Source organism: Hyperolius riggenbachi, chromosome 2 (assembly GCF_040937935.1).
Source record: "Hyperolius riggenbachi isolate aHypRig1 chromosome 2, aHypRig1.pri, whole genome shotgun sequence".
NCBI classification, from domain to species: domain Eukaryota; kingdom Metazoa; phylum Chordata; class Amphibia; order Anura; family Hyperoliidae; genus Hyperolius; species Hyperolius riggenbachi.
In genome coordinates, this window is record NC_090647.1 from 13,566,681 (window position 1) to 13,582,107 (window position 15,427).

Below are 15,427 nucleotides of genomic sequence, written 5' to 3' on the forward strand. Positions count from 1 at the left end.
AGTTTGTGGAAGTGACCTTCCTAAAGCCCCTGGATAAAAGCCGCCCTTCATCCACATAAATGACCAAGTCCAGAAACTACATCTCTGTGCCCCCCCAGACACCAGTGAACCTCATGTTGAGGTCGTTCTGCCCCAACCACCCTACAAACTCATGAAAGAGGGAATCAGTCCCCTCACAAACAAGGAGCACATCGTCCATATAACGATGCCAGGACACGATTGCGTGGCGATAGGGGTTATCCTGGTTGTAAATATACTGGTCCTCCCAGTACACCATATTTGATTGTCTGATAAATAATTTGCCAAGTGGTTCCTGTCCAATTTCCCCTTTGTATATATATTAACTCTGTTCCTGACCCTTCCTGTCGTGTATGGTTGGCCTTGCTGTTTTTTATATATGAACTGAATTTTGGCCTTATTCCCTGTAATCCTGGTTCTATGCGACCAATGATCCGCATACAATGCGGACGTTTACGTGTATCGAACAGCTTCCTCTTCCTTCTGCTGCGTATAGATGCTCTGTCTAGGATGTTTATATGGCGTACTGTAAATGTTTATTAAATGCTGTTTTTATCTTTTTGTATTTTCAGGTCTTCGAACGGCGTGCCTGGTTGCTAGGCTACGCTCTGCAGTCTCCGCACTGATACCGGCAGCCAATTGGAAAGCGGAGGAAGTGATGTATGCGGTTCACGTGACGCTTGGGGAAATCCCATTGCACACCCCCGGGCAAGGGGGCGTGCCTCCTCCAGCGGGCGGACTGACCGGCTCGGGGCGGCGCTTCACTTTGGCGCGCGCTCGGCAGTGCGGGACACCTGCAGCGTTTGGTAAGACTTGATGCTAATGTATTTCTATATATATATCGTGTATTTTATGCCATACTTTGTATCTTCTGCCTCTGAAGAAGCAGGTTTATCCTGTGAAACAGCTGTAAGGCTTAGATTTGTTGCATGTATCTATTGAAGGTGTTGGGAGCTTATTAAAGGTGACTTGCAAATCCATCTGGTGCCCGGATAATCGTACTTGCTTTTTACTTGGATACAATACCTCACTGGAGGCACAGTGGACATAGCACCTGCAGCTCCTGACCTGCCAGGTCAGCATCTAGTGCCGATTTTTTCTTCCTCCTCTGCAATATCAAATTACTTTTTTATCTGAGCACAGATGTTCAATCCAAGCACCAGCGTGGAAGCAAACCAAGGTACACCTGCGATTGAGACGACCTCTGTAAGTACCGCTGTACAAGCTGGACGTAGTGACTGGCAGACCTTCTTAACCGATACTGCAAAGGGCACTGCAGCTAGCAAAGCTCTAGGTGTCAATGTTGTTGAACAAAGACTTTTGAAATTGTCTGAGAGGGAGCTACAGTTGTTTTGGACCATAGCGACCCTCAAAAAATATCACGATAAGCAGATTGCAGCTAGAGGTTTTCACAAATACAGTGACGCTATTGAATATCAGGACGATGTTGAATTCATGGAACTCTGGAAAACTCAACAACTGGATAATGCTTTAAAATTGCAGAAAATCGTGCTAGATCGCAGTGAGAAGGAATACAATAAGGTATCTGAGGAACTGAATGGATGTAAACAAGAGCTGACTTCCCTAACTACTAATACCCAATACACTGATATTGTAAACAAAGTTGATAACTGCTTGGGACCTCTCCAGGACAGTATTAAAGAGAGGAAACTCAGGAAGTTTAGAAGGGATCAGGAAGATTTTCGAACAGGTCATATTTTTGACTGGTGCCAGATCAGTGGCCAGACACAGAAGAGGACACCATCTCGAGGAAGGGGTGGACAGAAAAGGAGGAAGCAATCGGGATACTGGATCACAGACTCCGGCTCCGATTCCAGCCCTGAAAATCCATCTACTCCTGGTCGTCCAAAACCCACTACACCTCAATCATGTGCAGGGGCCCCATTGGGCGGAGGACTAGGCGGGGACGGAGAAAGCCCTAACAGACCACCAGCGAAGAGAGTGAGGTGGCACCAACAGACCTCTGGTCGGAAATACTGGAGGAAGAAGTAGGAATCCCTACAGATGATCTCCAAATTATTAATTTATCAGGTATCTCTTTGCCAGAAGGCTGTGACACTTTATTGAAAAAAGGCTTGGTCTACTCTATTAACTGTGGTTTTGATAACTTCAGGTTTGAAGTAGACTGGTATAAAGCAGTAAGACGTTTGAACATATCATCATTTCATAGGCCAGAAGGGGATTCCAACCAATCTGCTACTAACCGGGTTGGTGAATTGGGTTTTACACCATCCCCCAATGATTTACAAGCCTTGAGGGATCTTACTGACCTGTTAAAAGAGAGTGATGTTGATTCTCAGATGGAGGAAGCATCTGGAGATTCAGGACTGCCCTTTATCTCCTGCAAATCTACCAGAGACTTCCCAGTGACCCCGGGAACAGATCTTGATGCCTTTAACATTAAGACAAGGGAGGAATTACGAGCCCTGGTATATCCTACTAGTGAACCCAATTTATCCCCCCAAGAGGTTGTAGCCTTGAAATGGTTGAGTGGGAGCGAGCATATTGTTGTGAAAAAGGCAGATAAGGGGGGCAATTTGGTTTTAATGTCAAGAGCCTACTATTTGAAAGAAGGTCTTAGACAGCTTGAAGGCCCGGATGGTTTCTATAAGAGACTCAGAGGTGATCCAACACAACACTATCTAAAGACTTTACGTACCCTTTTGAGACAGGGTGTAGAGCAAGGGTGGTTATCCCGTAAATTGGGGGAGGGTCTGTTTCCAGACTTTCCCAGGAAACCAGTCTGGTATTTTCTACCGAAGGTTCATAAAAATCTTGAGTGCCCTCCGGGCCGCCCGATTGTGTCTGCCAAGGGTTCGGTTACGGAACCTTTATCCCGCTACCTTAAGTATACATTAAGACCCTTTTTGGAGGATGTTCCCTCCTACTTGGCAGACACACTGGCGGTTCTAAGGCTTTTACCAACTGTTGAATGGAAAGACCAGTATTATCTGGCATCCATAGATGTAGAGAGTCTGTATACCAGAATCCCTCAAAAACTGGGGGTAACAGTGATCAAATCATTTTTAATGGAAAAAGGTAAAGATGTGGACTAAGTAGACTATATTGGCAATTGTTTATCTTTTGTTCTTACCCATAATGCCTTTCTTTTTAATAATCAATGGTACAGACAGGCCTCAGGCGTGGCGATGGGGACATCGCTGGCCCCCACGTTTGCCAATATCTTTTTGGCGTACTGGGAGGACCAGTATATTTACAACCAGGATAACCCCTATCGCAACGCAATTGTGTCCTGGCATTGTTATATGGACGATGTGCTCCTTGTTTGGGAGGGGACTGAGTCCCTCTTTCATGAGTTTGTAGGGTGGTTGGGGCAGAACGACCTCATCATGAGGTTCACTGGTGTCTGGGGGGGCACAGAGATGTAGTTTCTGGACTTGGTCATCTATGTGGATGAAGGGCGGCTTTTATCCAGGGGCTTTAGGAAGGTCACTTCCACAAACTCCATCCTGGCTTATGATAGTTATCACCCCCGTCATGTTGTGAACAGCATTCCATACAGTCAATTTTTACGTCTCAAGAGGAACAATAGTAAACATAGTGATTTCATTGCCCAGAGTAGGGAGTTAGGGTACAGACTTTTAAATCGAGGGTACCCTCTCTCTCTGCTGATTGAGGCCTTCACTAAGGCCGAAAATCGTAGACGAGAGGATATCCTGAAAAGAGGTACAGGCAAAAGAAGTAACAAAAATAATTCTGTTGACCATAGAGCCAATGTGCCCTTTGTCTTTGATTTTTCCCCCATGTCAGACAAGATTCGGAAGGCTATCTCAAGGAATTGGGTCGAACGCAGCCGCCCTAATTGGGAAAAAAGTTTGCCCGAGAAAGCAATGGTAACATTTCGTCGGGCCCCGACCATCAGAGACAGATTGGTCAGTAGTGAATTCAGGGACCTTGGTGAACCTGATTGGCTGACCAAGGCTAGACCTAAGGGCAATTTTCGTTGCCACAATTACTGTCATTGCCATCAATTTTGGCCATGTAAAAATATACAGCTGGGTGGCTATACTGTGCAGATTAAGGACTGTATACACTGTGGAACTGAATTTACAGTGTATGTGGTGTTCTGCCCATGTATGAGGTTCTACATCGGCAAGACCACGCGTCCAATTAAGACCCGATTCCAGGAGCACTATAAGTCTATTGAAACAGGTAAAGGGTCTGGTAGGTTGATTGCTCATATCAGGGATTTACATGCAGGTGTTTAAGATTTTGTGGTCTCAAATTGGTGTCTGCCCCGCATAGAGGGGGATCTAGGGATCAACTCTTGCGAAGGGAGGAGGCAAGACTTATTTCCCTTACAGGAGCATGTGGCAGGATGGGTCTCAATGAAAGAAATGAACTCTGGTGTTTTTTGGATAAACATTAATAGCAGCGGTTTGGAGTACTGTTGCTTTTCACTCTCAGCCCATATTTTAATTGTCTGATAAATAATTTGCCAAGTGGTTCCTGTCCAATTTCCCCTTTGTATATATATTAACTCTGTTCCTGACCCTTCCTGTCGTGTATGGTTGGCCTTGCTGTTTTTTATATATGAACTGAATTTTGGCCTTATTCCCTGTAATCCTGGTTCTATGCGACCAATGATCCGCATACAATGCGGACGTTTACGTGTATCGATCAGCTTCCTCTTCCTTCTGCTGCGTATATATGCTCTGTCTAGGATGTTTATATGGCGTACTGTAAATGTTTATTAAATGCTGTTTTTATCTTTTTGTATTTTCAGGTCTTCGAACGGCGTGCCTGGTTGCTAGGCTACGCTCTGCAGTCTCCGCACTGATACCGGCAGCCAATTGGAAAGCGGAGGAAGTGATGTATGCGGTTCACGTGACGTTAGTCACGTGAAGCTTGGGGAAATCCCATTGCACACCCCCGGGCAAGATGGCGTGCCTCCTCCAGCGGGCGGACTGACCGGCTCGGGGCGGCGCTTCACTTTGGCGCGCGCTCGGCAGTGTGGGACACCTGCAGCTTTTGGTAAGACTTGATGCTAATGTATTTCTATATATATATCGTGTATTTTATGCCATACTTTGTATCTTCTGCCTCTGAAGAAGCAGGTTCATCCTGTGAAACAGCTGTAAGGCTTAGATTTGTTGCATGTATCTATTGAAGGTGTTGGGAGCTTATTAAAGGTGACTTGCAAATCCATCTGGTGCCCGGATAATCTTACTTGCTTTTTACATGTATGATTTACGTTGTTATATGGCGTTATCTGTGTTGTATTTGGTGTTATAACAATGGAGTTGTTAATATGTATATTCTGTGTTAATTGCAGCTTGGAGGCTGCGTGCTTCATTTTTTTTCTTTCGTTCTTTCTTTTTTCTCTGGTTTTTGTTTTTGTTTTTCTCTCCCTGTCCAGAGACTGGGAAGGATGCCAGATGTGGGGGGGGGGTCCCCCGCGGCAGAGGGAAACCAACAGTGTTTCAGTCTGTTAGTAGTGGATGGGGGGGAGAGGGAAGAAAGAGAGGGGAGGAAAGCGAGTGAGAGACAGTGGTAAGCTGGGTTTTTTTTTTCTCTTTTTTTCGGTGAACTGGGTAGACAGGAAGGCACAGCCCATGGCTCTGGGTGGCCGTGAAAGTAAGTTTATAGCTACAGCTGAGATAATGGGTGAGTTGTTTTTTTGTTTGTCTTTCCTCGGTGCGTTTCCAGTCAGTGCTGCTAAAATGTTTCTAAATGTCTGCATATGTTTAATGTTGTTTAGTCAGCTCTAGCTGATAAATGTTCGTCTCAGAAGTACTAGCTGGGATGGTAACAGTTAATGTGGTCTAGAGTTATGCTGCGTGCTTTAGTAGGTCTGAGTTATGGCTGAGATAAGCTGCAGATGATTTGTGTAGAGAGGGAGTTTTCCATGTAGAATTGCAGCTGGGACAAAGTTTTTCTCCGGTTTTGAAGACAGTGTGTGTGGTGGAATGCTGATTTTTTTTTTTTTGCACTGTGTATCGATGCTAGGTGTAACTATGCATAAAATGTTTGTTCTGTTTGAGTTTGTTTTTTCTCCTAATGTTTATAGGATTTAGAGGTTGCTATGGGAGCAGCCATCTTAGCTGGCAGTCCAGGACTCAAAATGACGGCAGTGGAGAGGGCCCGCCCCCAAGAGTCATGGCTCCCACACGTCATGGCAGGGGGGAGGAGGGGCTGGGGGGCTCCACGTCACGTCAGGCTGTGCTCGCGGCTCCGGGCAGAGCAGCTTAAAGGGAGGGGGGTAGAAATACAGAGACATTCTACTGAGTATCTCGGATCCCAAAGTATTTCCCCAGAGCTTTTCCCTGGGTCCATGGAAAGGAATGCCAGAATACGTGTACCAAGCTATTACTGTAAGAGTAGCATGGTCACGGATAGGAAATGTTTCCCAGCTAGGTGCAGGGAGACAAGGAACAGCGCAGATCAGGAAAGTGTCTGTACTGAGTTGCTTATGGGATTATTCCTGTAAGTGGGGCACCTTAATGGGTGTTGCAGCATGAGTTCCCAATAGTGAAAAGGGGGGACAGTGCAGCAAGGGGGTGCCAGAGTTGGAAAAAAAAGGGAGTTGACCAATCCAGGTATCCGTCGTCGCTGCTGCAGAGTGGTAACGTTTTTTTCCAGTTTCTGTCGTGGACAGGTCCAGAGTTTGACTAAGAGGTCTATGCTGGGCTGGGGCTGTTTTTTTGTGCATTTTTTTCCGTCCACTGATTGGTCAAATGTGTTTTTTTTCCAGCTCCTATCTAGTGTAGCACAAAGAACAAGAACTGACAGCAGTTCATGGGGCAATTATACAAATGAAAGAATTGCCATTTACAGAGTGACAGTTTCCAGTGTATCAGGACAGGTTTGCCGTACAACTACCTACCAAGTGGGCATTCAGGGATCTGCATACAGGCATTGGATGCTGGAATGCTTAGCCCTGCACCCTGTGTAGTTTCAGTGCAAAGTGCTCCTTCCTACAGGGAGGCAGCCATTTTTTTTGTGTAGTATGGGGGTAGTGGCACGGCAAACATTGGTCAGAGGGTACAACACACAGGACTTCTAGCAGAGCTGGTATCGCAATGAGGTTCTAGGTAAGTAAATGTGATAATGATTAAGAGCATTACAGGCTCACCTGCAAAGCAACAACAGGTGTGGCATCCGTAATCTGTGCATGCGACGGCCGCGCATGGACAGATAGGGGGGGATGTGGAGGGAGCTTGCAATGGGGTGAGAGCTTCCAAAGGTGAAGTCCGCGGGAGCATATTTTACACAGGTAAGTACTTCGGATAGTACTTAGGTAGGGGAGAGAGGTTTAACTCCAATCTACCAAAAAGAGTAAACAGAGTTCATGAGAACCATAAAGCAACGAGATCAATTACGGCATATATTGATCAAGTTAAAGTGTACAGAGTACAAGCCGCAGGGCGAATCCCAAATCATTAATAAGAATTGATTTGTTTGTATTTCGATTTCAGGAGTTTGGCAATATGGACTCGAGACAGCTGCAGTGCTGGCCGCAAAGATGGAGATGTCAGTCGGATAAGCGAAAGGTTCCAGATGCCAATCTGAGGTTGGAGAACAGCGAGATTCCTGAAATTGGAAAGAGACTAAAACACGAGATTCCTGAAATTGGAAAGAGACTAAAACACGAGATTCCTGAGATCGGAAAACGACTAAAAAAACTGACTGAGCAAAGCATAGTGCAAATTGCTAATGTTTTTCTTTCCCAAGGTGGTGCTTTTATAATGAAGAGTACCGTGCTGATGGTGATCCTAGGTTGCCATTTCGTCCTAGGAGAACGAAGAGAGGACATTCTCATGTATAATAAGGGGTTAATGAGAATGCAAGGCCCAAGCATGTTAATGTTTGGTGACAAAGGTACTAATCCTTTCACACCTCCCTCCGCTTGGCACAGATGGACCAAGCAGGGATGGAGGAAAAGAGCACTTGTGCCAGGAGAAATCAAATTTCATGGCACAATGTGGGTGAAAGGTCTGAAGGGTCAGGTGTGCGGGCAGTGGGAATTGAATGGCAGTGTAAATCTGCTATTGAATGCCACACTCCTAGAATCGATGCACCGATCCAAAGTTTGGTTAAAAGGTACATTGCAGTACAATGGGTACATGCAAAAGGTGGAGTGTGTGATTCAGGGGTACCTTGTCTTGGTTATCCAGAGTGAGATGGTTCCAGATTGGAGAGGAATGAGCAGGAGGCGTCAATTCTCCTGCTGGAGAGACGCGGGGGACAACATCACACTCTGGAACTACCAACAGAGAGTGCCTCTGAAACAACTATACACATGTAAAGGCTGGAAAGCCGAGGGGTGGTGGTTCTCGAAACAAGAAGTAAAAATCGAGATCGAGCCACATTTCCAGGTGACAAAGAGGGTGGGGAGAGCGGTCCCGGGGGAGGGAAAGCCAACCCAGGGAACCCCATCCACACTACACGGGTCACCACAGGGGACGATATTACACAGTCCATATGCAGCCGCTTATCCTCATGCTAGTGGGGTAAGTGAAGAGGTACTCTTAATTGAAAGATTGCAGAGAGTACAGTCTTCCCAACCTCTGGTACATATTGTGCCTCAGGACATAAGGGGGGAAGAGGTCCAATCAGGACAGTTGGGGGCATATTTTGTCCGGGAGATGCTTAAAGATCCTGTCCAACTGAGATTGGACAAGGGGAGGTATATCGATTTTTCTGGAGAAGGATCTTTTGCATGGAAGCTTCAAGATGTTTGGGTGAACCAATGGAAACGGTTCAACATTCCTTTAGGCACCGCCACTTCCTTAGTTCACACCTCAACACATGTCTTACACCATGACCTGACAGGTCAACCTTTTTTGGTGCTAGACGGGGAGGTGAAACGAGTAGAGTTGTCCTCATGCGGGCAATTCTCACAGAGGTACCTGTGTTTGCTGGGGCAAGTCAAATTTAGTGAAGAAGCCTGCAGACTCAATAACGCAGAATGCGAGGCTACCATTCAAAAGATCCACCCTGAAGCCAAGCCGATAGTTCCGGTGGCTGAAGGAAAGGTTTGTTTTAGCATCATGTCTAAGGACACATTCAAGGTACATTTTCATAATTGTTCCAATAAGGGGGATCTGTCAAGGGGAACATATTGGGTGAGCGGAGATCCCATATGGATCCAGTCATCCAGGTTTGATGACGTTATTTCTCAAATTGTTAAGAGAACTCTTAAGGTCAAAGTTTCACGGGTAGTTCCCGTCCTAAAAGAGAACACGACATGGGACAAAGGGGAACAGGGGTTGATCCAAGACGACCACACTTTGATACAACGGTTAAACAAACAGTACACAAAGTTGGAGGTAAGATTTCACCATGATCTAAGTGATCTTAACGAGGTAGAACACAAAAATAAGCAGGTGAGTTCCAGTCTGACCTGGTGGAAAAGGTTTCCGGTGATGTTCCAGGGACACTCGGACTGGCCCTCTGCAGTTCAAAAGTTCTTCCCCTCACCCACTGGTCGTCTGGATGGGGATGACAACTTTAGGCATCATTATCCAGGTGAGGTTGCGTGTTAAAATTACATAAAACAAATTAACCTGGTCAAGAGATTGGTGCCTCATAAACAATCTCATGAACCAATATTTTTAAATTAAGGGATATACAGGGTTACGGGTATAGGATTAGTAGTACCGGTGATGGAGCTGATTGTATAAAGGCGCTCTGTTAGAAGGCACCTGGCACTGCTCCATTGAGTAACAAACAAACGAGTTTCACTTTTCTGTGGTCATGCAAGTTTGTGAGTGATACGCAAGTGACGCAAATGCTGAGCATGTGGTATAGAGGGATTTAGAAGTAGGGCCTCCCCAGAGAGCCTGGTTACAGGAAGACCAAGAGGTCTTGCTCTCTCTCTTCCAGGGATAACCGCCGAGAGCAGAGAAGTTGTGTGAGCACGAACATCGAAAAGTGAAATATAAAGGAAAGAAACCAGGTACGGTTAGGTTCAGAAGCTGGGATCTGCGGGTCAAGCCTTTTTAGGGGGGATTGTTATAATTTAAGTAGGCCTCAGTTATTTGGACTGAGTTAGTCAAAAAGGCTTGAGGAGCAGACCTGCCCTTTAAGGGGATTTTCTCTTAGAGAGAAAATCTGCAGTTCTGTCAGCAGAACTAGAACATACCAAGAAGCTGTTCTATGGACAAGGCCACAGGTCCCCCTGACCTGGGCATGTACCGCCACTAGAACAATAAACATCAGCCATGTTTTGTAAATATCCACATTCCTGTATGTATGTCAAATGCCTCATTGAATATTAATCGAGTAGGTGTGTATGATGACACCACGAGTGGGTCCACCAATAGTCTGATCTAGGGGATGGCGAAGATGATGTCATATTTAACTCTTTCCTAGTCAGTATTAAAGCCTGAGTGAGCTATGGGAGCTCACTCTGCTTCTTACTTTCGCACTAGCTTGCAAGGCTGACTGGGACCTCTAAGTATGTTCATTCCTTTCTGTAATCTGATATAATGTATGCTGTACATAGGTAGTTTAGTGTAACGTAGGTTAGAAAGAAGGTACCTGATTGACTTCAGCAGGAAGTCTAATCAAGAAGCTTGTAACACAACATGAAGATTGGCGTGGCTAGGATATGATGAACTGTATCTATCTGTATTTCTGTTTCCTGAATAAACTCCGTAACCATTGAAGAAGCCTGAGAAAAGTCTCTCTCCTGCTTGCTGTGTTGAGAGTCAAGTTATCTCACAGTCTGTGAGACGCAACTATAAGAAGTTGATGGTGTCGAAGCAAGGTGATTTAGAACAGAATCTAACAGTTAGTTCTTAAAAGGACTCTGAGCGCAACCTAAAAAGCAAAATAGTACTCACCCGGGGATTTCTCCAGCCCAGTGCTGGTCGGGAGGTCCCACGACGGCATCCTGGCTCCTCTCCTAGGCCCCGCTCCAGAATGGCTGACCGGTGGCAGCCCGGCGACACTCGGCCGAGTGTCGGGCTCCTTCTTCCACGTATGACGCGGTTGACGTCACCACGCCGGCCGCCTCGCGTCCTAGGAGAGGAGCCAGGACGCGTCGTGGGACCTCCCGACCAGCACTGGGCTGGAGAAATCCCCGGGTGAGTACTATTTTGCTTTTTAGGTTGAGCTCAGAGTCCCTTTAAAGATGTTTGGAGCAATTCCTTCAAAAACTATGTACCAAGAAGAACAGATTGTGTTCTGAAGGCAAAGGTCGCACCAAACAATGGTTTGATTTGAAACAAAGCTTGGAACAGAGGCACCAAAGTATGGTAAAAAAATGTTTAAAACATGTTTAAAAAGGGACGGTAGTGACTTACCTCCCCATCAGATAAACACGGAGTTCAACAATCATACCATTTATTCAAGTACTCAACAATACAACACGTTTCACAGGTTCTATCCTTCTTCATCAGGCAATATAGGGAGCCTAAAACTAGGAAAGATCTGGATGAAAGACGAGTGCCTCTGAGTCACTTGGCTTTGATTCAGATCTGTGCTAGTGTTTTGCTCCCTATATTACCTGATGTAGCTGGATAGAATGCATTGCATTTTCAACTTATACCAACACAGTCTGTGTTTATTTGATGGGGAGATAAGTCCATCACTACCACCCCTTTTAAAAAGTTTTTTTTAAACATTTTTACCCTATTTTGGTGCCTCTGTTCCAAAGCTTCGTTTCATATTGCACAGTCCATCCCTGGTGGAGGGTTGCTACTGCTTGTTTCTTGTCTACAGAGAGCAACTTCTTAACTTTAGTGCCGTCAGGTCATAATCTCCCCACTGCGTATGCAGTGTTTGCGGTAACCCACCTTGAGTATAAATACATATACATGCTTCGATTCGAAAAACCTTGGCGACTTAACATACTACACTATATACTGTATGGCTCTCAGTGTCCCTTTCTTTCTTCTAATGGTTTGATATATCTTTTGCTCTCATTTCCTATGCATTATTAATTATTCCTATTTGTGAAAGTATTCTCAATGTACAGAGTTTTACACTTCCTCCTAACATTTTTTGCACACTATTGTATGTCCACTACTAATACTTCTTATTGGAGCTACCGGCTTTCCTTTCATTTTATTTCTTCCATACGCCTTCACCAGGCACACCCTTATCTCTGTCATTCTCAGGCCATAGATGAACGGGTTCATGGTGGCCGGGAAAAGGAAATACAATGCACTGGTGAGGTTCTGGATGTTCATAGGAATGAGGTTCCCCATGCGATACACTATGGAGGATGCGAAGCCACAGCTGTAGATTAGCATGGCCACGATTATATGTGTGCTACACGTGTGCAAGGTCTTTTTCAGAGAATCTCCTTTCACAATCTTGGAAGTTGTACGGAGAATGGCAACATAAGAGAAGAAGATAAGGCTTCCATCCAGTATGAAAATCAATATCCTGACCACAAGTCCGATAATGTGGAGCTTTGAGATGTCTCCACAGCCTAAGTTCAAGACCACCATGTTTTCACAGGCAAAGCCCTGGATGATGTTTGAGCCACAGAAATTAACTTTTGAAATGGGTATGACAATTGGGCTCACGGTGATGACACTTCGTAGCAATGAAAGGAGAACCAGCTGCACAAGAAGACGGGTGGTAATGATACTGTGATAGTGAAGTGGCCTGCAGATGGCCACATACCGATCCAAAGCCATCAGGAGAACTACAGAAGACTCGAATACGATAGTAAAGTAGATAAAGAACATCTGCACAAGGCAACCAGGCAAAGAAATCCAGTACTGGCCAAAGGCCAAACTCAACAGGAAGGGTGGAATGCTGGTGCTGGTACAAGAGAGGTTGGCCATGAAGAGGATGGAGATCAGCTTGTACATCAGAGACTGAAGGGTCTTCTCTACCCAGATCCGATAGGTAAGGAGAGAGTTTGCTAACAGTATCACAATATAAATGGACAGGAAGGGGATGAGGAGGAGGGTACGAGATTCAGTAATTTGAGGGAATCCAAATATAAGAAAACTGTTGTGGGAGAAGCTGATGTTTTGGTTGACATGGAGGACTTCCATGGTCAGCTTTTCATGTGTCAGAACATCTTCTGCAAACAGAGATAAAGTAACCTTACTAAAAGGAAAACAATTTATGCCTGCATAGTGTGCAATGGCTAGTTCTTCATCCAGTAAATTCTCAGAGAGAAATAGACATCATTCCACAATTCAGACTCAAAGCCTTATGGAAAATGATATTTCTCTTCCAAATGGGACATCTGAAGACAAAGAACATAGACATATCAATGTTTTTATTCTGTTTTGAGAGAGACAGGTCCTTTACCAGTGCTTGTGAATGGATCAGGTCAGCAGAACACCCCTCTAGCTTCATGTTATTTTTTTGTGTTTATATAATTGCATTGAAGCTATTCTTTATGCCTCTTAACACATTTATGAAGAGGCAGAACAATATAAAATAACAGTAATTATAGTGACATAGAAGTAATATGATAGCAGCACTGTGTAGACAGAGCCGTATGGTGCACTCACCTCACTGCACGCATGTTGTGGGGTTCAGTAGACAGAGCTGTACGGTGCACTCACCTCACTGCACGCATGTTGTGGGGTTCAGTAGATGGAGCCATACGGAGCATGCACCACTCTGCACACATGCAGTGAGGTTCAGTAGACAGAGCCGTATGGTACACTCACCTCACTGCACGCATGTTGTGGGGTTCAGTAGACAGAGCTGTACGGTGCACTCACCTCACTGCACGCATGTTGTGGGGGTCGGTAGACGGAGCCATACGGAGCATGCACCACTCTGCACACATGCAGTGGGGTTCAGTAGACGGAGCCGTATGGTACACTCACCTCTCTGCACACATATTGTGGGGTTCAGTAGACAGAGCCGTACGGAGCATGCACCACTCTGCACACATGCAGTGGGGTTCAGTAGACGGAGCCATATGGTACACTCACCTCTCTGCACACATGTAGTGGGGTCGGTAGACGGAGCCGTACGGTGCACGCACCACTCTGCACACATGCTGTGGGGTTCGGTAGACGGAGCCGTATGGTACACTCACCTCTCTGCATGCATGCTTTGGGGTTCAGTAGACAGATCCATACTGTGCACTCACCACTCTGCACACATGTTGTGAGGTCGGTATATGGAGACGTAAGGTGCACTCACCTCTCTGCACGCATGTTGTGGGGTTTGGTAGACAGAGCCGTACGGTGCACTCACCTCTCTGCACACATGTTGTGGGGTTTGGTAGACAGAGCCGTACGGTGCACTCACCACTCTGCACACATGTTGTGAGGTTTGGTAGACAGAGCCGTATGGTGTGCTCACCTCTCTGCATGCATGTTGTGGGGGTCGGTAGACAGAGCCGTACGGTGCACTCACCACTCTGCACACATGTTGTGGGGTTTGGTAGACAGAGCCGTATGGTGTGCTCACCTCTCTGCATGCATGTTGTGGGGTTCGGTAGATAGAGCCGTACGGTGCACTCACCACTCTGCACACATGTTGTGGGGTTTGGTAGACAGAGCCGTACGGTGCACTCACCTCTCTGCATGCATGTTGTGGGGTTCGGTAGACAGAGCCATATGGTGCACTCACCACTCTGCACACATGTTGTGGGGTTTGGTAGACAGAGCCGTACGGTGCACTCACCTCTCTGCACACATGTTGTGGGGTTTGGTAGACAGAGCCGTACGGTGCACTCACCTCTCTGCACACATGCTGTGGGGTTCGGTAGATAGAGCCGTACGGTGCACTCACCACTCTGCACGCATGTTTTGGGGTTCGGTAGATGGAGCGATACGGTGCGCTCACCTCTCTGCACACATGCTGTGGGGTTAGGTAGACGGAGCCGTATGGTACACTCACCTCTTTGCACACATGCCGTGGGGTTAGGTAGACAGAGCCGTATGGTGCACTCACCTCTCTGCACGCATGTTTTGGGGTTCGGTAGATGGAGCGATACGGTGCGCTCACCTCTCTGCACACGTTGTGGGATTCGGTATATGTAGCCATGCGATGCGCTCACCTCTATGCACACATGCTGTGGGGTTAGGTAGACGGAGCCGGATGGTGCACTCACCTCTTTGCACACATGTTGTGGGGTTTGGTGTCACTGAGTCATCAAGCTCTGGCATTTCCTCTGAATTCTTCTGCATTCCGTAATTTATAACACTCTGCCTCTCCAGAGTCCCTCCAGCCCCTCCCCCAGGCTCATTACTGCATCACTGGACTCCATACCAGGCCTGAAGATCAGCTAATGATGGCCCGGATCCTGCAGGGACCTCCTGCTCCTCTGGGTCCTCTTCTCTCTGCTCGCTGTCACAGGAAAAGAATGTAGAGTGATGTCTGACTTGTTTTTGTTTTTTTTATTAAAATCTGTTTTCTTTTGTTTTTTAAATAAGGAAATATCAAATGAGCAAAAATGCTCTCCAAACTCACCACCAGTCAAATGATC

General features: G+C 46.1%; 1 protein-coding gene across 1 annotated transcript; it reads right to left on the reverse strand.

The window, feature by feature from the left end:
• Positions 1 to 3,684: 3,684 nt before the first annotated feature.
• LOC137544596 (olfactory receptor 52E8-like) lies at positions 3,685 to 15,128 on the reverse strand. The gene is made up of 3 exons (XM_068265692.1): positions 15,053 to 15,128; positions 12,044 to 13,051; positions 3,685 to 3,716 (listed from the first exon to the last, which is right to left on the reverse strand). Exons 1-3 carry the CDS (start codon positions 15,126 to 15,128, stop codon positions 3,685 to 3,687), a joined length of 1,116 nt encoding a protein of 371 aa, XP_068121793.1.
• Between the last annotated feature and the right edge of the window lie 299 nt (positions 15,129 to 15,427).